The 24,549-nt window shown below is 37.3% G+C and overlaps 1 protein-coding gene and 1 pseudogene across 7 annotated transcripts in view; both read left to right on the forward strand.

The window, feature by feature from the left end:
- The window catches only part of UTRN (utrophin), a 504,353-nt gene that overhangs the window by 382,736 nt on the left and 97,068 nt on the right, over positions 1-24,549 (forward strand). For all 7 annotated transcript variants that reach the window (XM_087425184.1, XM_087425188.1, XM_087425183.1 and 4 more), the window contains 3 exons: positions 13,838-14,106; positions 19,246-19,392; positions 21,822-21,900. In XM_087425184.1, coding sequence (XP_087281310.1) covers positions 13,838-14,106; positions 19,246-19,392; positions 21,822-21,900 — 495 coding nt within the window. The remainder of the gene's footprint in view (positions 1-13,837; positions 14,107-19,245; positions 19,393-21,821; positions 21,901-24,549) is intronic.
- On the forward strand, positions 18,892-19,064 carry LOC147912263 (U2 spliceosomal RNA; annotated as a pseudogene).

Below are 24,549 nucleotides of genomic sequence, written 5' to 3' on the forward strand. Positions count from 1 at the left end.
TCCACACCTGGGATTCGAACCTGCAAACCCCAGGTCCCTGAAGTAGAGTGTGCAAACTTAACCATTACGCAACCGGACCAGCCCCCTATAGTTGCTTTTTCTAAGCTTGAAAGACAAATAAGTTCACTTGTCTCACCTTATCCAATTTAAAATCTACCTTAAATCTGCTTGTCTCACCTCCTTGCTTCTCCAGTGCTTTCCAGAGAACAGAGGAAACGTTTTTAGAATAAGCTACTTCCTAGTGGAAAAAAAAAGTGTTATTATATCACTAAAGCTTCACTTTGCTGTAAATTCTCCTACTCAGTGGTCAGTCATTTGAAGGGGTAAAAAATTATTGTTCTTTTTTTTCCTTTTTTTGGTGAGGAAGATTAGCCCTGAGCTAACATCTGTTGCCAATCCTTCTCTTTTTGCTGAGGAAGATTGGCCCTGGGCTAACATCTGTGCCCATCTTCCTCCACTTTATATGTGGGACGCCACCACAGGATGGCTTGATGAGCGGTGTGTAGGTCCGCGACCAGGATCTGAACCTGCAAACCCCAGGCCGCCGAAGCGGAGCACGTGAACTTAACCTCTATGCCACCAGGCCAGCCCCTGAAAAATAATATTGCTTTCGAGTTCCTATTTTGCTGTTACATTCAGGACATTTCTAAGCCCTATTTTCAAATACTCTATTCGAGGGGCAAGAAAAAAAAGTCATGTTTAACTTTATGTTTTTTGTTTTTTTTTTTTTTTTTGCGATTAGCCAATTTTCATACTTTCTTCTTTCCTGATACTATTTTCTGTAATGCTGGCTGATTTTACCTGCTGTTAAAAGTAAATGAAAGAAAATTATCCATAATAGCTTTTATACTTTTGTTGTTAACCATGACTTACGTACAGCTGTTATCAGAAAGAGAGAGCACTGAACATCAGTTATCTTGTGTGACGTACTTAAAGTAGTCAATGTTGGAGCGGATAGAGCAAGAGAAATCATATAATGATTTTTCTGGTTCTATTTTTTTGTGTGTGAGAAAGATTAGCCCTGAGCTAACATCCATGCCAATCCTCCTCCTTTTTTTTCCCCCCTTTTTCTCCCCAAAGCCCCAGTAGATTATGTCATAGTTGCACATCCTGCTAGTTGCTGTATGTGGGACGCGGCCTCAGCATGGCCAGACAAGCGGTGCGTTGGTGCGCGCCCAGGATCCGAACCCGGGCCGCCAGCAGCAGAGTGCACGCACCTAACCACTAAGCCACGGGGCCGGCCCCTCTGGTTCTATTTAGTAAGCATTTATTGAGTACGCTATGTGTACCTTGCCATAGGACACACTGAGAGGAATCCATCTCATCTCTTGACTGTTAATTAGCTGTTTCAGAAAATTCTTATCTCTATGATTTTTCCCTCCCAATGATGTTTTTTCTCCCAGCTCCTCTTTAAGTTTTTTCTATTATCAATTATCTTATAATGTCATATATATGTATATGTATTATGGTAGCCTATGGAGTTTTATTTTATTACTGAGTGAGTACCATAGATATGAGTCGCTCTTAGGCATCTTTTAATTGATAAATGCTATTAAAAACAAGCAAACTAATTATTTCAACCAATGATCAGTTGCTGACAAAGAATCTCATCAGGTATGCTCTGCTAGATATTTTCTTTTTCTTTTCTAGTTTTATTGAGATATAATTGACATATAACATTGTCTAAGTTTAAAGTGGACAACATCATGATTTGATATATGTATTTATTGTGAAATGATTACCACAATAGGTTTAATTAACATCCGTCACCTCACATAGTTACAAATATTTTTTCTTGTGGTGAGGACTTTTAAGATCAACTCTCTTAGCAACTTTCAAGTATGTGTATTTTAAATATTTAAAAGTCACTGCTAATATTACTGCCCTACTTTAGGCCCCTTACCATCTTTTGCTAGGACTATTGCAGTACTTTCGTAATTGGTATCTCTGTATCAACATAGACACTACAATGATATATCTAAAACTCAGAGCTGGCATTTGCTCCCCTGGTTTAAAAACCATCAGTAGCCCCTGGAATGGAATCTGAGCTCCTTCACCTGGAGTACAAGGCTACGTGGGGATTTGACCTCAGTTTCCTGTGTGGCAGCATCTCACGCCTCTCTCTGCTCCAAACTAATGTCCGTGTGACACCAAACTTCTCAGATGTTCTGCAGGTAGTGGTCTTTCTTGTCTTTATCCTGTTGCCCATCTGGGTTTTTTCTCTTACCTGATTTCTAACTCCTTCCTCTTTTGCCTGCCCAGCCCCTACTCATCCTGTCCTACTCAGCACAGGTGTTGTGTCTTCCAGGACCCTTTCCACTCCCACCTCTCCTCCGTGCTTCCCTGGTACCCTGTCATCTCTCTGACTGTGTTGCCGATATCTGTGTCCGAAGCTCAGCCCTTCCTAGGGACCTTTCTCGTTTATTGAGAATCGTGTGAAAAATTATCTGAGCAGCTAGGACAGATATTATATACAAAACACAGTGAAGATCCTATTAGCTCGTGGAAAAGCTACTTTCTCAGAGGTATTAACTGTTACTTGAGACACTGTTGTAACTAGTTTAAATTGTTTGCCAGTGAGTTATGGGTCTGTAGCAAAATGAAAGTGACAGAACGGAGAAAAAGGGTGACGATGAGAAATGACTTCTGGCATTCTGACAGCAAGGAGGAGAAAGAAAATTATAAAAAGGATATATGAGAATTCTAAAATAAAACAAAAGAGAGTAGTTTTGGGGGCTTTTTACAATAAAAAGAAGCTTAAGCTATGAATTATGGTTTGTTTATTTTTGAAGACAGAATATAAATCAGTTAAGAGAGGCGTAGGAATTTATACTATATTTTAATAAATTTCTTTCCAAAATGGCAATCCTAAAAAATTAAGTCTAAATGGGTGAAATCTAGCTGTCTAGCACCCTCGGCTGCCCAGAATAACACATTCTGCTTGTAAATGGTTATTAAGTAAATATAATTTTTAATTGAACTGAAATTAGCTGAATAATTGTAGAAATTTTACAAAGCTCACAACTTTGTCAGTAGTCCCCTTATCTTGTTTGAGCAATATGGAACTATTTAATTTGATTTACTCTGTATCATGTGAATATATAATTTTTCCTTTTAATACAGTTAAATTGTTTTTCATTTGATTTTAGTCACCTGGGGTATATCTGTTAAAAAGTAAAATAATAGAGGCTGGCCCGGTGAGGTAGCGATTAAGTGCGCGCATTCTGCTTCAGTGGCCCCAGTTTCACAGGTTTGGATCCCGGGCGCAGACCTACGCACCGCTTGTCAGGCCATGCTGTGGCAGCGTCCCATATAAAGTGGAGGAGGATGGGCACGGATGTCAGCCCAGCGCCAATCTTCCTCAGCAGAAAAGAGGAGGATTGGCAACAGATGTTAGCTCAGGGCTAATCTTCCTCAGAAGAAAAAAAAAAAGTAAAATAATAGAACAATAAATCTTTCATCATCATTCGTATTGTTATTTGTACTTCTCAAACCACTTTCTTATGCTCCTAACTATCCCAGCGAGTTGGGCAGATCATACAGTATGACTTAAAAAACAAAACAAAACACAGAGGCTGAGACAGTATTGTGATGCTGACTAAGAGCATGAGGGTCGATCCAGGAACAGAGCACTAGGCTTCTATGTGGGTGACCTTCCTTAACCCCCGGTTGTTTGGCTGGCTTTTAACTCACTCCTTCGTTTGTATCTCCTCTCTCTCTGCTCACTGGCCACTGACCTCCTAGCTCCTTCTTGACTTGCAGTGTCTAGAGCCTCCTCACCCTACACAGACGTTTCCTGGCTTCTTCCTTCTTCTCCCAACCTCCCCTTGCTGTCTGAGTCCCAGATTTGAGTTCCTTTGAAAACTACACAGCTGCGTAGTGAAGGTGGTTGTGCAGGACGGCGGTGGGACTCAGCTGCAGTCAGCCCAAGCCCACTCCTGGCCCCTAAATCTCTGGAGATAATCAGGGGATACACGTGCCTTCTCGCCTGTTTGTCACCTACGGTTCAGGTTAAAAGTCAAGTTTGCACCGGGGAGTTGAGCCTTACATCTGTCTGCATCCCTGTTTCCATACCACATACAGATGCAGGCAGGTGCACATACAAAGGCAGGAGAGTGCCTGTGTGCGCACACACACTCGTATTTTATGATTTGAAGTTATGGTATCAATTACTAAGTAAAACTGCTAACATTTTTGTAGGATATTTTACCTCTGAAAGTGTTTAGAAAGTTGTGCAGTTCATTGTGTATGTGGGTATAGAAAAGCTCTTTTCCTCTGCTCGGCTTTTGACTTCTACACTAAAAAAGATTGCATTATTTTGCTCATAAATTTCCCTATAAATCTTGTTTAAAAATTATTTCAGGGGCCGGCCCAGCGGCATAATGGTTAAGTTCGCATGTTCCACTTTGGCAGCCCGGGGTTCACTGTTTTAGATCCTGGGCGTGCACCTATACACCACTCATCAAGCCATGCTGTGGCAGCGTCCCACATACAAAATAGAGGAAGATGGGCACAGATGTTAGCTCAGCAACAATCTTCCTCACCAAAAAAAAAAAAAGTATTCCAGTCAAGGCATTACTATTACTATAACTATTATTTTATTCTAGGCTCTCTGAACATTATTTCTTTTTCAGCCTGGTATAGTTGATTAATTTGATTCTGTTTCATTTAAATGATAGTCATAGCAAAAAAAACCCAAGCTATTATTTTAGTCTGGTCATGCATTTATAGCTGTAAGTAGGGCGTATAGTTGTGTATATGTGTTTGTTCACACACAACTTTGTATAGTTGTGTATGATTATACCTGCAGTTAATGGTTAATAATAATCATCTTTTCAGATAAAAATGTATGTATGGATGGATAACTGTTTTCCCTCTTCAATCTTTGACAGCTGGCTGTGTATATTTAGTAGTAGTTAATATTTTGACTCAGGTATACTGTTTTATTTTAATTACTAAATGTTTCATAATATTTTAGGAAGCCAATTATTAAGAGTATTTTTCTCCTATATAAAATCTCATATATTTTATGATATAACAAGGAATTAATACATGACATTTTTCAGTCCACTATGTCAGTCCGTTTTATATCAGTATTTGCAAACTTGTGCAAATAAAATTTCATGATCATTAAATGAGTGAAAACATGAAATTATCACATAGTTCAGTAGGAGTTACTTTTGTACTGATTCTCAGTATAACTTCAGGTTACATAAAAAAGATGGCAATAATTATTTCCTTGCATCTCATAAAATGAGACCAAATTGCCCACAACTTAACATAACTAATTAGGCTAGTAAAACTAGCAGGTGTTTTTTCCTAAGGCTTGTTTTCCTAATAATAGCTTTATTCATTAGAACCCCATTTGTTGTAAATGACAGACACCCAACTTCCATGAGCCTGGGTACAAGGGGGAATGTATTAGCCCCACAACCACATTATAGCGAGGGCAAGATCGTAGCTGGCCACAGGGATGGGAATGCCACCCAGAAGCCTTTTCTCCATGTCTTCCTTTCTGCCTCTCTCCATAAGTTTTCATTTTCTTAGCTTTCCTGTCACTTTATACCTCACAACCTCATACCAGGGAGGGATAACCCTTCTTTAAGGGTTAGATCCAGCACCTTCCAGGGAGGGCTCTCATTGACTCAGCTTGAGTAGCGTGAAGCTCAGAGTCTGCTGAGATTGGCAGACCCCCTTTGTAAACATAGTGCTGGATGTATGAAGAATCAACTCCCAGAAAGTAAGGGAGGAGAGAGAAATGGTAGCAAACATAGATTTCATAAGCCAGCATTCATCAGATGCTCACCGTGTCACAGGTACTGTCCCAAGCACCTCACATGCCTTGTTTCCTTAAATTCTCATAAAAACTCTTTGAAGTGTGAGTCCTGTCACCACCCATTTGACAGATGAGAAAACTGAGACTTTGAGAGATTTAGAAGCATACTGTCACCCATGTGACATAGCCAGAACACCAATCCAGGCTTGTCACTAAACTTGATGCTCTCAATCACCATAGTATAATATCGTAAGTACTCCCATAATCATAAGTACTTCTAGATATTCAGTAGAAATAATTTCCTATATTCTTCTACTTAAAAAAATTTCATACAGTAATTAAATATGTTTATAACTCTTTGCTTTTCCTTTTACTGTTGCTTTCTTTACTGAAATATCGGGTCGCTTGACAGAATGACGTACCAGTCCACGAATTTCCTAACACTGAGGGAGGAGGAGTTTAGGCCATATTAGACTTTGTCTTTTTAATTTTCGTACAAAAACTTGAAGGATAAATAATTGCTTTCAGGCCTTTAGACTAAAACAATAATTTAATTAGCTTCTCAAGTCCAAATTAGATTAGTGACGTTGTTTTTTTTTTTTTTTTTTTTTTTTTAAAGATTTTATTTATTTTTTCCCCCCAAAGCCCCAGTAGATAGCTGTGTGTCATAGCTGCACATCCTTCTAGTTGCTGATTAGTGACGTTGTAATGCCTGAAAAAGTACAGAAAAATATCATGTTACTTTCTTTTCCAGTGTTCTTAACCACAGAGCAGCAATGTGATCCTTCGCAATTTAAAGCCCTATAATGTATGTATAGATGTAATGAGTCTAGTCTTCAACTTTCCTAAAATATAATGAGCCGGCTGAGTAAGCCCATTGATTGGGTAAAACTTTCAAAAACATTTTTGCAGGCTAATGAATATCATAGTAATGAAATCCAATTTAAATAAACAAATCAATTGTCTTGATGAAGAATTATATGATAACAAAGGTTAGTTTGATGGACACAACATTTTGAATTAATTGTTCACCATCTGTTATGTTCTCTAATCACTGTTACAACCATCCATAAATCACATTTGCCTCATAAAAAAGATGGCAGTAATTTACATGTATGTATTTCATTGTAATCAACATCTGGGATGTTCCTTTCTGATTTAAACATAAAGAATAGGAGGATACTGAACTCTTTTAATGTGGTGGTGTACTTATTTTGTTGTCGTTTTTGTTGTTCCTCTTGAAAGCTGGAATCTTCAAAAGTGACTTAGAGGGTTTGCCATTTTTTAAAAAGTATAATCCTAGCAAAGGCATAAATTCCCGTCTTCAATTAAACTCCTCACTTATGTTGGCAATATATAAACATAAGACAAACACATACCTAACCTCTAGAAGAATGGCCCAGCTAGGGTAGAAAGCTCATGACTTCTTTGTAGCTCGATCAAGCATTAGCTGCTGTGTCTGCAGGGAAGCAGCCAGGGAAGAGATGGGCAGTAGTGTGGGAAGAAGTGGAAATTTTTTTTTTTTTTTTTGAGGAAGATGAGCCCTGAGCTAACATCTGTTGCCAATCGTCCTCTTTTTTTTGCTGAGGAAGACTGGCCCTGGGCTAACATCTGTGCCCATCTTCCTCTACTTTATATGGGATGCCACCACAGCATGGCTTGATAAGAGGTGCGTAGGTCCACGCCCGGGATCCGAACCCAAGAACCCTGGGCCATGGAAGGAGAGTGCGCGAACTTAACCGCTATGCCACTGGGCCGGCCCCAGAAATGGAAAACTTTTAATCTAAGATTCCTGTCCTTTGATTCTTGAAGGACAAAGGGGAGAATTTTTTCAAGTCAAAGATACTGTATGAAGATCTATTATTCATTTAACAAATACTTATTGAATGCCTACCATGTGTCAGGTAGTAGAGACATACTACAGGTGCCTCTAGATACTGAAGATCCAGCAGTGAACAAAATATATCCTTGCCCTCTTGGATCTTACATCCCAAGCCTCTCTTCTCCCATCTCAGTACCACCCTCCTGCCCCCAGTGACCTGTCTGCTACTGTCCAGCACAAAGAACTGACTTAAAAAAATTGCAAAAATGCCATTAGTGTGAGGAAATTCAGGTTATAGTCAGTTACAGAAAACTGGAAGCTAGATCTCAGATTGCTTAGCTAGGTCTGTTCCAGGGTCTCTCTGCTGTTCCTGCTTTTGTCCTTGGAGGTCAGTCTTCTTAATGGTCTGATCCTGCTTCTTCCTCAGCTCAATGCTGGATTTGTTTACTTTGGCCCACTTTACGGGAAGAATAAAATCTAAAAGTATTCAGATTCTAGTTCTACCTCCATTAACTTCTAGGCAGAAGTGCCATTTATCTCTCTCCACAGTGTGGTCTGTATGCCTATTTCCTTTCCATTTTCCCCCTCTCTCTTAATTCTTTGCATTTTGGTATTTGTGGAAGATATTCTCTAAATCTCTTTACTTTGGAGTTCTTACTTTCCCTTAAATGTATCTGTTCAGTGTCTTTTTTGTTGTTGTTAAGGATTTGAGAAGTCCCTTGGCGGCATGGATGGATCCATATCATCTTTATCATATTCCTACTGAAAGATTTAGGCTACACATGAGCAGGTTAATCTCCTCTGGGCAGCCTCTTACTGTTGTCATCCTTATAATATATTAGGTGAACATAATTAGAAACATTACAGTAATCAGCCAGTGGCGCTGGATGATGTCCTTGTAATCTGGTTCACAATGAATTGTTGTCATCAGTGATCATGCAGAATAGGCAATGGGCAGGGTCCTCTTAAACACTGATCATTTCGGAGAGATTAAGGTGATCTTAATCATGTAATCAGAAAATTGGGGAAGAATTTATTTTCCATTATTTTAATCAGAAGCATCTTTTGGTCGTGAAGGATAAAGAAAGAGAGAAAGAGAGAGAGAGAAATGGAGGGGGGGATGAAGAGAGACATTACGAGAGAGCAAGTTAAGACATTTCTAGAGATACGGGAATGCATTGTGTTTTTCCCTTGAATTCTTGTTGGCTAATCAACTTGGTTTGCTTTTGCGAAACATCTAGACATGTCTGAACCTCCCAGACTTAGTAATAAAATGATAAAAATTAGCCTTTGTTGAGGCCCTTCTGTGTACCAGTGCTTTGTAGATACTAACTGAGGTTCAAAGAGATAAGCAATACATCCATGATTACATAACTCATTAGTATCGGAACTGGCAGACGATCTACTCTTTGCTTGTTCCAAATTGTCCAAGAATGAAAATGCTACTCTGGAGAATTTTTTTCCTGTATTTGTTTGTCTTAATATTTCCTTTGCATCTCTTGGTGAAATACAGCAATAAGATTATAGATACATGCAAAAAAGTAAAAGTACAAATAAGATATTTGGAATAACCGTACGTGAAATGACTTTGTAAGGTTTATCCTTCTCTTTCACAGTAAAGCCACTTTTATAAATGCTTTACGTGGGTTTGGGGAGGAGGAAGAAAAAATAAGTAGAGTGGGCTGGCCTGGTGGCTTAGTGGCTGAGTTCATGCGCTCCACTTCGGTGGCCTGGGATTCGCTGGTTCGGATCCTGGGCGCGGACCTATGCACCGCTTATCAAGCCATGCTGTGGCAGGTGTCCCACATATAAACTAGAGGAAGATGGGCATGGATGTTAGCCCAGGGCCAATCTTCCTCAGCAAAATGAGGAGGTTGGCAACAGACGTTAGCTCAGGGCTAAACTTCCTCACCAAAAAAAAAAAAAGAAAAAAAGAAGTAGAAAGATTTCCACTTAAAATTATGAAGTTAAATATTTTCAATAAAGAGTAAAACTAAAAATTCCATTCAGTGCAACTCAATTGAGTAATTGTATATTGAGGACATACCAATCTGTAGACTGGGTACTGCAAAACCAAGATGGAAAGAAATAGAACACGCCTGACAGAAGGCTTTAGAATCTAAGAATGAAAAGTTTCATTGGAGATTATAAATGTCAGTACCATAACTGAGAAAGAAAATATAATAAATATGGGAAATTTTTCTTAAAAACAACACTGGGCTGATTCTAATAGATTTCTATCATTTCATGATAGGAGAATGATGGGGAGAAACATATACTTTCATTTGTTAAAATTTAAGAATTTTTTTGCATAAGCACACAAATTGAGATTTCTTTTTCCTCTACTGTTAAGATTCTTTGAGATGTATGGTGGCTTTGCCTTTCTTATATAATTGAATTTTAGAGGTAACAGAGGGCCTTGGTGTAAAATGTTTTCCCAGCATAAGAAAATAGGGTTCCTGTTTGATAAACCTGGGAAGAGCAGGCCATGTAGCTCTCCTGGGAGCAAAGAGCAGGATGGGAGCAGGGCTGATTACAAATCCTAGCGTCTGCTCCTGGTCCACATTTGTTTTCCACCTGTGTTCCAGTGAACCACGTTATGGTCTTTCTCCCCATGGATAAAGGAGAGCGTGGTATAAATGCTGTCCAATTAATTTGCATATTTGAAGAATAAACATAGTTGGACAAGAGAGAACATTTCAAGATTGGTCATTCCTTTCTCCTCTCTTTTTTCTTCTTTCTAAGAGAGAGTTGTCTGTTCTTCCTTCAATATCTTTGTAACACAGTAAAGAAATTGCTATTTAAAATTATATAAATATAAAATAAATATAATAATATTTGCCATAAAATAGATTATATATAATAGAAATATATAAATATAGAATATAAATATACAAATAGAGAAATTAAATATAATTCCACCCTCAAAGTCTGGCCAGTTAAATGGGGAAGGCCTGAAGGGGGGGGAATGGGAGAATGGAAGATGAAGATACTCCCTCCAAAAAAATCCACACACAGACACACACACACACACACACACACACACACACGCACTATAAGGAGTGGGAAGGTAACAGGAAAAGTGCTTCTGGCTGGTCTGAGAATTGTCAGTAAATTTATTTGCTTTTATCCTGCTCTTTCCTCTGTCTCGAAGATTGGCCTCTATTACTGCCTTTTCAAATGCAAATTGGATTACCCTCTTATCACGGAGCTTCGTTTGCTCCCTGGCCTTGGGTATTTAGTGGCCCTGCTCTGTGTGGGAAGGACGCAGCAGCTCACTGGAGTGGAAATACTCTGTGGAGCATCAGCAGCAGGGAGCAGAGAGATCCATTTTTAAGCCGATAGGCTGGCGGTGTCCTGTCCTGGCAGAGCATGCCAGTCACCTGGGGAGCTGTTAAAACATATCCGTGCTGCCCTTCACCCTTCACCAACTAAATGAGAATCTTTTCCTATTTGGGGGTAGGGCCCCTGGGGATCAGCATTGAAAAACAAACGAACAAGCAGACAAACTCGCAGAGTGGTTTCGAATATGTCACCAGAATTCAGAACCACTGGTCCAGAAGATTCTCTACTCCTGCACGAGGGTCTTAAAATTTACTGCAAAATATCAATTCAGAAAATTTTAAGTGAACTTTGTCCTCTGAGTTTCAAATAATGAGAAGATTTTCTTAAATGTAATTATTTCCCTTTATGATTTTCATCTTTTCTGCTTTTTTGCTGTTTTAATTTTTCTATTTTCTTACCCCAAATTGTCATAACTTGATATTTCACGTGTTGCTCCCTATTACCTGTTTCACAAACGTTCTGGAAAGTTTTTGTTTGATTTTGTGCTTCCCTCTGTTCTTGGTTTAAAGTATGTATTAAACTGAGACGTTGCTGCTGTAGGAGGCACTTTTATTCTGACTCTGTGATTAGTTAATATGTTTCCTTTCTGGCTAACAGATGGTGAATTGAACATAGAACTTTTCTCCTGAGTAGCTACTTGAGTGGGGATTGTATAATAAATACTACAAAAAGACTGCTCAATCAAAAGATTTTACGTTAACTGAAGACAAAAAAATCACAGCCAGTGTTGTGTGTTTTGTCACAGGACCAAGAAGCCATGTGTCTCCCTGCCACGTTATTCAATGATTAACTCAGAAACAGTTTTACTTTATCTGAGGGAAAAATCATCATAATTATGTTGTCTGTTTTGAAATTGGTACTGTATTTTTTTTTTTACAAAAGTCGGTAAAACACGAGTGCTTAAAATATATCTTTGAAAAACCTCAAGTGACTTATTAACAGACACAGATATTGCCATCATAAAAATGATCAACTCTCGGGACTGGCCCCGTGGCATAGTGGTTGAGTTTGAGCGCTTCGCTTCGGTGGCCCGGGGTTCATGGGTTCAGATCCCAGTGTGGACATATGCACCGCTTACCAAGCCATGCTGTGCCAGCGTCCCACATATGAAGTAGAGGAAGATGGGCACAGATGTTAGCCCAGGGCCAATCTTCCTCAGCAAAAAGAGGAGGATTGGCAACAGATATTAGCTCAGGGCCCATCTTCCTCACAAAAAGCAAAACAAAAAAAATTGTCAGCTATCTTTCTTATCAGGCTGTTAAGAATGAATTTTCTTCTTCACACAGCATTTTATACACACAGCTGCGATATAGCAGCTTAAGTCTTCCTTGAAGCTGGGTCTCTAATTCCCTGTTTTCCTTAATTATCTTTTACTGATGTATTCAGTCTATCTACCTACCAGAACACTTGCTCTTCTTGGAATCAATTCAGTTGCCAAGGGATTATTCAAGAATCTATAGCTTCATAGCGCTTCAGCAGTGCATCTTGGAGTTCTGTGGTTGCTAAACTCTGCATAGTCCGTTTGGTTCCCAGAGATTTATCACAACTGCTTTTAAGTCTAAACATGGATGTCTAGAACTCTCTGGAAATCTAGATAGATAAAAATATGTGTTCTGTCCCCCTTGACTTGACTTTTAAATAATATTTAAATAAAGACAGATAGACAGACGGATTTATGCTGAGTGTGAAAGTTATAGTTTAAGGAGAGCTCACTTTAGTTCAGCTTACTGTGAAGTTCATCTTACCAGGAAGTTCAATGAACTTCGGTTCACTGTAAGAATGATTTGGAATATTTTGAGGTGACGTGGATATTGCTAATGTGATTGATTCTAAAAGATGAGCTGTTATCACAGAGAAGAATTTGTATTTCTATCTTAAATTTATCTCCAATTTTCCTTGATTGTATGTTTCTGACCTGCCTCTCTGTTTCCAGAGGATGAGCAGGACAGCCGTCAAACCAGCTAGATAGGAAAGGAGGCATTCTCAAGTGTGAGAGTGCTGAGGCCCAGGAGTGTTTAGCTGGAGATCTATCTAACTTGCTTTGAGAGTGTCTGCTCTATGTCCGTCAAAGTCCTCTGCCCTTGTCTTGTCAGCTTCCCATCTCTATGTTTATGACCCTTGGTCTTGAACTTGACTTTCATATCTGTCTGTATCCTTTGCTTGTCTTTGAGACTCTTACTCTCTTCCTGCCCCTGTCCTGCGGCAGGGCCGTGCTTTATGCCTGCCCTTGCCTGTCTGAAAGTCTAACTTTATTTCAGACATTCTAGAAGCCCTCTTGCTCTATTAAATATTTAGGATGGTCCTTGAAACCTTGCCATCTTCCTGTTGAAATGTTTGTGCCATGCTACATGTCTTGGCTACAGAAAATGCCCTGTATTAAGGATGAACTGCCAAACAGATTCAACGATGATGAAATATCTAAGATATGTTGTCTTCAGTTATTTTTTAGGAACACGATACATTAATCTTATTTTCTCAGAGTTTTTCCTCCTAAGTTAAAGCTATTTCTCTCGTAATTATACTTCCCATTTCTCTTGAGGAGAATGAAATGAAAAACTGTCTTTGGATTTTACGTGACTAAGTTTATGTTAAAGAAAAATTGTTTTATTTCTTGAGTTATCTTGTTACATTTCAAGGTTTGCAAATATATTAAAATTCAAAGTCACTGAAACCACTAGGCTGTTTATTACTCTGAGTAACTGTTTTCTTCTTTCGAGAAGTAGCAGGAAATTAATGGAGGAAGTATGGAGAAAGTTTTTCTTCTTCTGGCTGGTGTAAAACTCTGTCTCCGTGTACCCTGGTGGCAACCCTTTGAAAGGTGGTATTCCTGCTTGACTATAAAGAATGTAGAGTTGATCAGGATTCCAAATATTCTTTTTTTTTTTAAATCACAGAATTGACTCCTGAGGAGAGAGCCCAAAAGATTGCCAAAGCCATGCGCAAACAGTCTTCTGAAGTCAAAGAGAAGTGGGAAAGTCTAAATGCTGTTACTAACAATTGGCAAAAACAAGTGGACAGGGCGTTGGAGAAACTCAGAGACCTGCAGGGAGCTATGGATGACCTGGATGCTGACATGAAGGAGGCGGAGGCCGTGCGGAATGGCTGGAAGCCCGTGGGAGACTTGCTCATCGACTCGCTGCAGGATCACATTGAAAAAACCATGGTCAGCATCACTGCCTCAGATAAAGGATTTTAAAAAGTGTTTTATTGTTAAATACAGAGAGCCACAGATATAAATTGTTATAAAGCCAGCACCATTACAACCCCTACCAAAACCAGGACATAGAACTTTTCCAGTCACAGCAAATGTTACCCGTATGCCCCTTGCCATCCAAACCCCCTCCCCCCAAATAACAACTAATGTGACTTTTACAAAAATTTACTTTTATTTTTCTTTATACTTTTTTTTGCCCAACCGTGCATCCCTAAACAATATAGATTAGTTTTACCTGTTTTTTAAAAAATATTTTAAAGTCCCTTTTAATCTCCAGATTTCCCCTCTATCCTTTTTTTGTTTTCTTTGCGATGTATTGGTTGAAGAAACTGAACTGTTTGTTTTATAGTGTTTCTCACAGCCTGGATTTTGCAGAATGGCATCCACTTGGTGTAGTCTGACAGGTTCTTCTCTATCCTGTATTTCCTGTAAATTGGTAGTTGGATTTAGGGGTTTAATCAAAGTGTACTGTTTATTGGGAATTCTTATCTACACATTTTATCTTATTGTCTGAGTATATTAATGAAGGATTAGTTTAGCTATAAATTCTGTTTGTAGTCAAGGATTGCCCAAAGTTAAGGATGTTAGACCTATGGTCTAGACACCATGTGGCTCCCATATTCTAGAACATATCCAGAAAAAAGTTAATGAAATTTAGGCAATAAGAGACACAAATAATAGATTTAGAGTGTGGTAGGGTTTGTAGTAGCATATTAAACCAAATAGTAAGTAGTCATGAATCGAATCAAAGAATAAACCAATGAAAAATCAGAAGGTGTATGAATGAATGGAATTTTTTTTATTAAGATATAACTGACATACAACATTATATTAGTCTCAGGTGTACATGAATAGAATTTTATTGAAAAGACACGCATCTTTTGTGCACAGACATTGGATAACACTCTCCTTTTGTATGCATATGGCTGAATAGGAAGAGAAGAAAGGTTTAGGAAATTAACTGAATACTTAGGCAAATTACATGAGTAATTACATGTTTGTGTAGACACATGAATCATAATAATAACTAGCATTTATTGAGGCTTACTATGTGCCAAGAACTGTTCTTAACCAGTTTACATGGATATCTGGATGGATATCTCTTTTAACCCTCACACCAACCCAACAAGATAGGTATTATTATTATGCCTGTTTTACAAATGATGAAAATGAAGATATTTCTCAAGCCCACACAGCTAGTAAGTGTTAAGTTTCCTTGATTTCTTTCTTGCTCTTCTCTTTCACTGCAGAGACCTCATTCATACTAATGTAATTAAACACAGCTTTGATTAACTATTTGAATTCAAAGCTTTAAAAGTTAAACATTAAGTTTTAAACAAAAAAAGTTTTATTACTAAAAGAGCAATAAATTTCATTGTAAATATTTTTTTAAGTTTCCAGCAACCCACTGAATTAAATAGGCTACTTTCTACAACTCTAGTGTGCTAAAACCCATTTCCATGAGTGGATCTGAGTTTAAAATAACCAACTGAAAATAAAGTGTTTTAGTACAACTTTATTGGAAGCTGCACACTTCTTGTATTTAAAAGATGATTTTTAAACACTGAAAATCTTTAAGTCAAAGGGTTACAAAAAGTATGTTCTATTGTAGTGCAAAGATGCCGCTTGGTTGGAGCAAGAATTTACCCATCTGAATTTGAAAGTATTTATTGTTAATACAGGATGATTAGTGTTGGGGGAAAAATGAAATGTTGTATCGGGGTTTTTAGAGCCCTAAAAGTTTGGGAGTTATTAATCCCATTTGATTAAAGAAATTACCCACCTCTGCATCCAAACCCTTTTCTTGAAATCTCTGCTTAAGTCGAAAGCTAGGAAAAATACCATTAATATTTAAGAGAAAGAAATAAACTGTAGATTAAAATATTTTCACATCTTATTAGGGAAAAAAATGAAAACTCAAGTCTCACTAAACCAAATAAAATGAATTCAAAGTCTGGGATGTTTTACATGAGCTCTGAAGTATACCCTAAATCCTATTGAAGCAATAGGCAGATGAAAATAAGTACCGATTATTGCTAAATATTATTAAATATGCCAAAGTAACTGGAAAACAAAATCTTTGAGGGTAATCAAATAATTTTAACTTCCTAAAATTATCGTTCATCATTCTTATTTGCAGAATATGCATCTTCTGACGGAAGAAGAGTTTGAGATTCACATCTGCCAACAGGCTGCCAGTCAGCACCCTTCATACTAGCAGATGTGTCTGTTTTTATAGGCAGGAAGACGGCATAGACTTTTATTCTCCTATAGGAAAGTGCAGCCAAGACATGATAAATTGGTTCTTTATACTAGAACGCACAGCAGATCTGAAACCATTTTAAAACTTGCTTTATAGCCAGCCTCTTCGTTCAGAAGCTCTTAAAAAACAAAAGATAAACTTTCTTAATAGAATGATTCCTTGCTGCCATAAAACACTTGACCACACAAACAAAAACAAAATCCAAAGACCTTGTTTGTCAAACGTCTTTTAATGTTTTCACCTGCAGCTTGTAAGAGAAAAACATTATTTTTATAGAGAAAAAAATGAAAGCTCCTTTATGTTCTATAAGATTTTTAAGTCTGCCTTGCATTATAATCTAATTTTTAAAACTTTTCCCATGTTTTGAAATAAAACTGGTTATTATTTAAGATTATATAAATCTGAGAACATTTTCCAGCATTTCATTTTTAATCTTTAGTACCTACAAAATACAAAGACATTGATTAAAAAGCTGATTAAAATTCTCAAGTCCTCCAAAGTACTCAGAGAGAGAATGTTAATATATAGTGTTAAAATCACAGCTGAAGAAGCCTTGAAGGATTTGAGTTGTGTAATTATTCTTAAACTGAATCTGAAGGAACCCAGGCCTCTTCAAAGTCCACACCGAAAAATTCTCTTTCCCCACCCTAACTCCCACTCCTCTCAGCCCCAAGCTTCTTTGTTAATTATTAACACTTTAGACCTATAATACCTCTGTTATCATATAACTGCTTTTCTATTGAACTGTACTTGTGTGTCTCTCTGTGCACACATGTTCTGTCATCCTTGTCCAGGATTCTGGTGATGTTTCTTACTTTACGCACATTGACTTCCATGTTCACTGTTGCAGATGTCATTTCTTTATATGCTGCTGCCTCCAATGTCTGTATCTTTCTTTCCGACTCTGGGCTCCAGATCTGTTCTTCTGACTCTCCAGCTCCAACTTCCTTCTGTGGCTTTTGAGCCTGTTCAAGAATTTTGAAACACTGAAGTATATTCTCTAATTTACCTAAAATGAATTTCCTTTATAAAAATAAAGTTATGTTTTTCATATTGTTTTGATTTTTATCAACCGTAATGATTATTTTTAGCCTATACATGTTATATAAGGGGGAGTTATATAGGGTAACTAGATTTGGAACTGAGAAGGAAGGAGGGAAGTTGTTAAGGAGACTTTCTTCTTATAAGCATAAGGAGGAAGCCAAATTATTACTGCAGTGTTCTAATAAAACTTCATGGACTTCAAAGCACTTTGATATATATCATTACGTTAACTGAGTTTGGTGTGGGGAAAGAGGAGACGAAAGGGGACTCATAGACGTGTGCCTAGTCTCTTAAGGAGTAGGAATTGTAGAAATGACAAAACCTGAGGGCTGATGCTATCTGTATGCTCACCTAATACCTATAAATTCAGATTGGTACATGATTCACTCTAATTTTGTGCCATACCAAAGAATTAAGAATATACTGTTCTCTTTTAGCGTCTCAATTCTGCTCCCAATTGTATATTGGCTTAAGCTTGCCTCCAATATCCTTTTTGTCAGTAGAAATGAATTCTGCCCCTCTTGTATTGCAAACTTTGTGCTGAATACTGCAGAGTGTCTGTTCTCAAGAAGCTTCCATTCTACTTGAGGGACATCAAGAATATGGATGCTTATAATGCCAAGTACTAAGCACACTAATGAGGAATGATGTTTAAAATATATGGCAACTGGTTTGTATGGCACCAGACAATCAGAATGGCCCCACTATAAAACCTGATTTGTGTGTCCAGATGTGTGCTGGCTGAAGGTCCTGACTGGGGTCGAGAAGGCAGAGGGAATGCTAAGAAGCACAGGGGAGAGGCCTCCAGCCTAGTCTGGTGAGGGAGGGTCCTCAGAGAAGTCTTCTCTGAAATGGGATGGATGGTTGGGGTGCCCGCGTCATCTTTTAAAGGATCAGTGGGATCTAGGCAAAGACTGTTGGAAAAAGGGAACATGAACATAGAGGCAGGTGGAACTATGTGGAGAATGGAGAAAACTTAGTGTTTTCATTATTCTGTTTGCTCTCACAAGACATATTACTATCATTGCCACAAATATTTTTTGTTTGTTTTTTTCTTCCCCTGTTTACATACACAGCTCTCTGTACCGTGCCCACAGATGGCATTTGTCAGTTCTAAGCTCTTTCCTTATAGACACTGTTCTCCCTACCCCACCTCTAACCACAAACTGTGATCATAAATGATTCTGAAAGGGACAAACCTTACCTCTCAAGTATGTAATAGGCATAGGTCTGATGGTTAGGGAAGTTGTTTTTTCTGGCCACTTTCTAACTTAATTTTAAATGGAAACACGTTCAAATCAAGTTGTTGCATCAGGTGAAAAAAATATTAAGGTTGCCATATTAAGAAAGAAAAAAGAAGGAAGATATGAACGAAAATTAAAGACAGAATCAAGAGTAGAGATTAGCAAGGTGGATAGTAATGGCAAATCGCTTCTCATCCTTATGCCTAAGATCAAGTGTAGTATCTGTTCTTATCAGTTTAATAATGGCAAATATTTTCCTTACTAAATTGCATATAATCAAAAATCTGGAGGAAGTACATACTCGTTTGAATGAGTTTGCATTGTAATTTTTCTCTTCACGGGCTGATTTAGATTCTCTGCGTTGCAGAGGATGACTGGCTGGCGGTTTGCTGCGCGTGGCCTGAATTGAGTCGGCTCTTGTAGCGTGAGCAGCTGTAGTTGGCCTCTCAGCTGGTCTTGCCGTTTTCTCTGAAAGTTCAAAATATCACCTTTTATTAGATTCTTTACCAGTGACATCATTTTGCCCTTTTCTTCCAGGCATTTAGAGAAGAAATTGCACCAATCAACTTAAAAGTTAAAACAGTGAATGATTTATCCAGTCAGCTGTCTCCACTTGACCTGCATCCGTCTTTAAAGATGTCTCGCCAGCTAGATGACCTTAATATGCGGTGGAAACTTTTGCAGGTATCAGCTTATCCCTCTTCATAATCCAGGTTTACACCTGGTTGGTCTTTAAACCCTACCTCACTGTTCTGCCACCCACCATCACTTTCTCTCTCTTTATTGGCTGTATTTGATCATGGATTTATAGCATATGATGTCGTCAAGTATTAGTCTTTTAGTATCTTGAACCCAGAGGCCTCATTTATTTATGAATATAGATTTTAATGCAATTTTATGATGTACTGTCCATATGATATTTGTAGAAAATTGCAAAAGGTCAAATAAATCACAGTAATTGAAACCTATAGTAGGTCACAGAAACATTTTTACCATAATGGCTCATAAAGCAATCATTTTTCTTACTTTAATCATGTATTTTTTTTTTTTTCCCTTTTGAAAAGTTAAGAAAGTCTCCATCCTTCTTCTTCCATTGCTTGCTGTTTTGGTATCTTGCTCATTTTTTCCAGCTGGCGCATTTATACTCTTGTGGTGTTTACCTTTGGCTCTGAGATCTTAGTTGATCTAATACAGTTGTTTTAATGACTCTAGATATTACTTGCTCATCCCAGATTTAATAGAGCCAAACCCAGAAGAACCCCCTCGAGTATTACTAGGTGTCAGTATTTGCAAGTCACTACACACACCAATCAGTAGTTTTTGGCTCAATCTTTGTGGAGCTTTGTTACATTTAGTGGGCAGTTCCTAGGAGTCATCATCATTTTTTCCCCTGAAAACTGTCAGAATAACTTAAGTGGAGATTAAAAACATAATTCTTACTAATTTCTCTCTATATTTCGGGCCTAAAAGGTGATATTTAATGAGATAAATATGCGATTTCAAGGGGGCACACAAAAGCGTTTTATTTTAAGGGTATAATATTTTATAGTATGTAGGTTTCCTGAATTAATTCAACCATTGAAACACTCATTGGTTCATATGTTCTTCAGGAAATTGAAGAGGTAAGATATGAGTGTATAGTATTAGACGGTCTTTTCTGTCTTTGAAAAGAGTGTTAATAATCTGAGATCAGGAAGGCAGGATCTGTTGAACTTATATGTGCTTTTCTAGTGAGTGGAACACAGAAGTTTTGACCTTTACTCTTTTTTCCTTCTGCTCCATTTCTCTAATTCATTATGTTCATGAGGGTATTCCTATGATCCATCTTGATTTCCTTCCCATTCTGCTTCTGTTATCGCCGCCTCCAAAGATTAGAAGTCAGGGAATACATTATACTCGAAAGAGGATATGTATTCTGTCACCCTTATCTCGGAGCCTGGTAACCCCTAGAGCTCAGACATTAGTTGCTGGTTGATTAACAGGGGAAAAATCTATGCTGGCAGACAGCATTGTGAAATTTCAGGAGTAGCATCTTCTTTTCTCCTCCTGAATGTGAAGTGTGGCATTTGAATGTTTTTTGGCCTGAACAAAGTACTTGCTAATGCAACTTAAATAGCTAACCAAGAGACACGAGTGCTGCCCAGTGAGCCAGAGATAGACACATTTCATTTAAAGGCAGCTGAACGTAAGATCAGGAATCTAATCAGAACAGCTAACTAGCACTGCACAAAGACCAGGAAAAAGGGAATGGAAATATCAGTAGGCTGTGTGTGTTGGTTATTGATTTGCGATTCGTTTCTCAGTGCACCAACTCTTTGCATTTTCATAATGTAGAGAGCTAACTACACAATGTGTCTAAACCAATATACAGAGTGTACTAATCTGCTGGTACACACTTGAATATCCCCAAGTTGAGATGATCAGACACAAACTTGGAGGAAAATAAGAAGACATTCCATACTCATATGTCTTTTCATTCTCCGTCTATCTACCTGTCTATCTATCTATTGATCGATCATCTATAATCTAATTCTATCTCTCTATCTCCCTATCATCATCTATCTATTCATCTGTCTATTTTTTCCCTTGGAATATTTTAGACTTCTTTCTCCTTTGCTCCCTGTAGCACTTTTTGCCACCTTCCTTACGAAAGAGAGATGAGTAGCCACTGACCCCATGGCCACATCTTGACTTTAGAAGCTTCAGAGGTTTACTACTTTTGAGGTAATGTAGAGTAACAGTAAAGGTATAGATTCTGGTACCGGATGAGCATGATTATTAGCACTGCCACATCCTAACTTTATATCCTTGGACACCTCTTTGTGTGTCAATGTCTTCATCTGTAAAATGGTGATAATAACCCAATATGGTTATTGTGAGGATTAAAGGATTAATTCGTGTAAATTGCTTAGAAGAGTACCTGGCACTATTTGCTGTTATTTGCTGCCAGAAGGAATCTATTTTCATACCAGTATTTTGATTCCAGAGATAGAGAAGGAGTCTGTACAAGCAATCATATCTTGGGCAGTAGCATCATTTATTATAATACTTAAATCAAGGATATCATTAAAGTCGTTTTGAAATCGAATTATTTCTTGCCTGTGTATGTGCAGGTTTCTGTGGACGATCGCCTTAAACAGCTTCAGGAAGCCCATAGAGATTTTGGACCATCCTCTCAGCATTTTCTCTCTAGTAAGTACTAATAAACCTGACTGATCTCATTAACTGAATGAATCAGCATATTCTTTCACTCAAGAAGCCATATTCTTTTCTATAAATATATTTACTTATATTAGTAAATGTATAAAAGGAGGTACTAAAATTGATGACATTATTATTTATTGGTTATTATTTGTAATGATCTAGTCACAACTGATAAGTCTTTGAAGCAGAGCAAAAATAATTTGCCTTTAGCTATGGTTTTTTTATTGAACTGTCTTTTATGATTATATCTAATATATAGCTATAATATAGCTAAGATATACCATCATTGATATGTTGTATCCAAATGTTATGAACTTTTTCACAATAAAGAAATCATTTTTATATTTTAAGATTTTTAAATTAATTTTTCTCCTTAAAAAGTGCTTATTAGTTTAAAACGCACCTGCAGCTTTAAAAGTAAAACATCACTGCCCACAAATCTTTAAATGAGAAGATTTTGGTAAGCTCACTACACTCATATTTACTTTTTCTCCTGGCCAAGTATTGTAGATTTCGCCAAACCACATATGTAGATTTTTATGTAATATTCTCTAACTGAATTTTTTAATTTTATGGACTGTTCATGAGATCTGGAATAGTAATTCGAGCTCCTACTTTGTCATTGCCTGCTGAGGAAACTCAAAATGTAGGATTCAGAGTCACCCAGGTTGAGATTAAAATATTAATTCTGCCTTTTACCAGACCTCAATTCCTGAAAGTTAATTTCTTTATCTTAAAATTACTATAATAATACTCATTTCCTGTGATTGCCTTGAAAATTAAATGAGGAAATATATCGAGTTACACAAAGCACCTAACACAGTTCTTGCCACACATGCTTTCACTAAACATTAATTCCTATCCTTTTATTTTCGCCAGCAAACATATGTAAGAAAGCAGTTTGTTTATTTAATTCAATTTAAGTCAAGTTTAAAACTTAAGGCAAAGGCTGTTTCCCAAATATGATAACTTCTTTGTATCTATCACCATAGATACAGAAAACTGAAGTATTATTGTGTCTTCCAACTAAATTGATTATATTTAGATTTTTCTCTTAATCTTTTGTCATGGTTGATAATCTGCTTTATCTCAATTTAAGGCCTGACTTTTCTTGCACAGTTTCAAGAATCCTAATCAGTCATTTTCTGCCCTTTCTGCTCTGCACCTCTCTATTGTTCATTCTCTCTCTCTCTCTCTCCCCCTCTCTCCCCTGATTCCCATGTTTTCTGGTTCACAAACCTGAGCCCTTAGATAGCCTGTCTTTGAGTAATGTATAGTCCTTTCTGGAATATACTGTCTACCTGGGTGCCAGGATGCACTTCTAAATTTTGGATACTATCAATGTTGATGAAGTAAATAGGTTTGCAGTATACTCATTAGGTATGAATTTATAGAATGTAAAGCTGTGTGCTAAGACCAAATTAAAGAGGCATTCAACCAATAATTTAGCCACAGTTCTGTTGTAAGGATTAGTTCTCTATTAGTATTGATGAAACCCTACACTTTCACTTAGCAACCATTCTTTCATAATAAAAATCAAACTCATGTTCTTTAGGAAATGAAACGCTATAAAATTCACATACACTTTGTGAAACTCAAGCACATTGCCTTTCATTGTCTGGCGTGAACAGTCCAAGGAGGTCGAAGTTATTCAAATCAAAACAATTATTAAAATGAATGGAGAAGTGTAAACAACATCCCAATTAATAAATTTAATAATTGTTATCCCTTGCTGCTTGGAATCTTTGGCTTTATTATATTTCTTGGACTTTAGCCATGGTTATAAAAGGAGCCTGTTTAGTTAGGCACAAAATAAAAACTGACCTATTAGCCTGGTGCCAACATTGAAATGAGGTTGGCTCTAATGAGAAATTTAATATACCTAGTTCCACATTTTCATCCCCTTTTTACACTTTCATGGACATAGTTGGAGGAGGGAATGCTCACATTTTATAAAGAGAGGAAGAAATGAGAATGGGAAAAGTGCTGAATTAGTGGTCAGAAATCCTGAGATCACGTCTGAGCACAGCCATTTTTTTATTGGGCAAGTCGTTTCACGTCTGAGTGTTTGATTCCTCATTTATCAAATGGAGTTTTAATGTGTATCTTGTTGGCTTCCTTATCAATAGATATATTCAAAAATGCTTTGCAGAGTTTAGAATGCTATATGTTTGTAAGATATGATTATGATGTGAAAATCAGAAAAAAATCATTGGTGGCAACTGGTTACATGGGAGTCTCCTGATAGTTGCCAAGTTTCATTTGAATTTGCTTGTTTATTAGTTCCTTTAGTAAAATTCTTGAATAGCTCTAGATTCACATGTGCAATTCTTCTTAAATAAGTCCTAAAATAATTGGTTTAATGTAGGAGTAATATATTCTTTATAAAAACGGAGTAACTGGAATTGTAAAAATAAGTACCTCAATAAAACAAAACATAAAATCTCAATCATAGTGATATCTAGTGTAAAAGTAGGAAATTATTTTCTGTGCATTTCAGATGAAAATAAGTATTTGGGAGTCTTCTATCCAGATAATTGCCTTGGTTCCTTACAACCCTTTGCTTATGTTTATTTTAATTTTCCCTTTTTTAAACACAGGTAATTGAGTTTGTTTAAATGCCATCTGCTCTAAATA

Source organism: Ceratotherium simum, chromosome 38 (assembly GCF_057802395.1).
Source record: "Ceratotherium simum simum isolate JZ-2026a chromosome 38, ASM5780239v1, whole genome shotgun sequence".
NCBI lineage: Eukaryota > Metazoa > Chordata > Mammalia > Perissodactyla > Rhinocerotidae > Ceratotherium > Ceratotherium simum.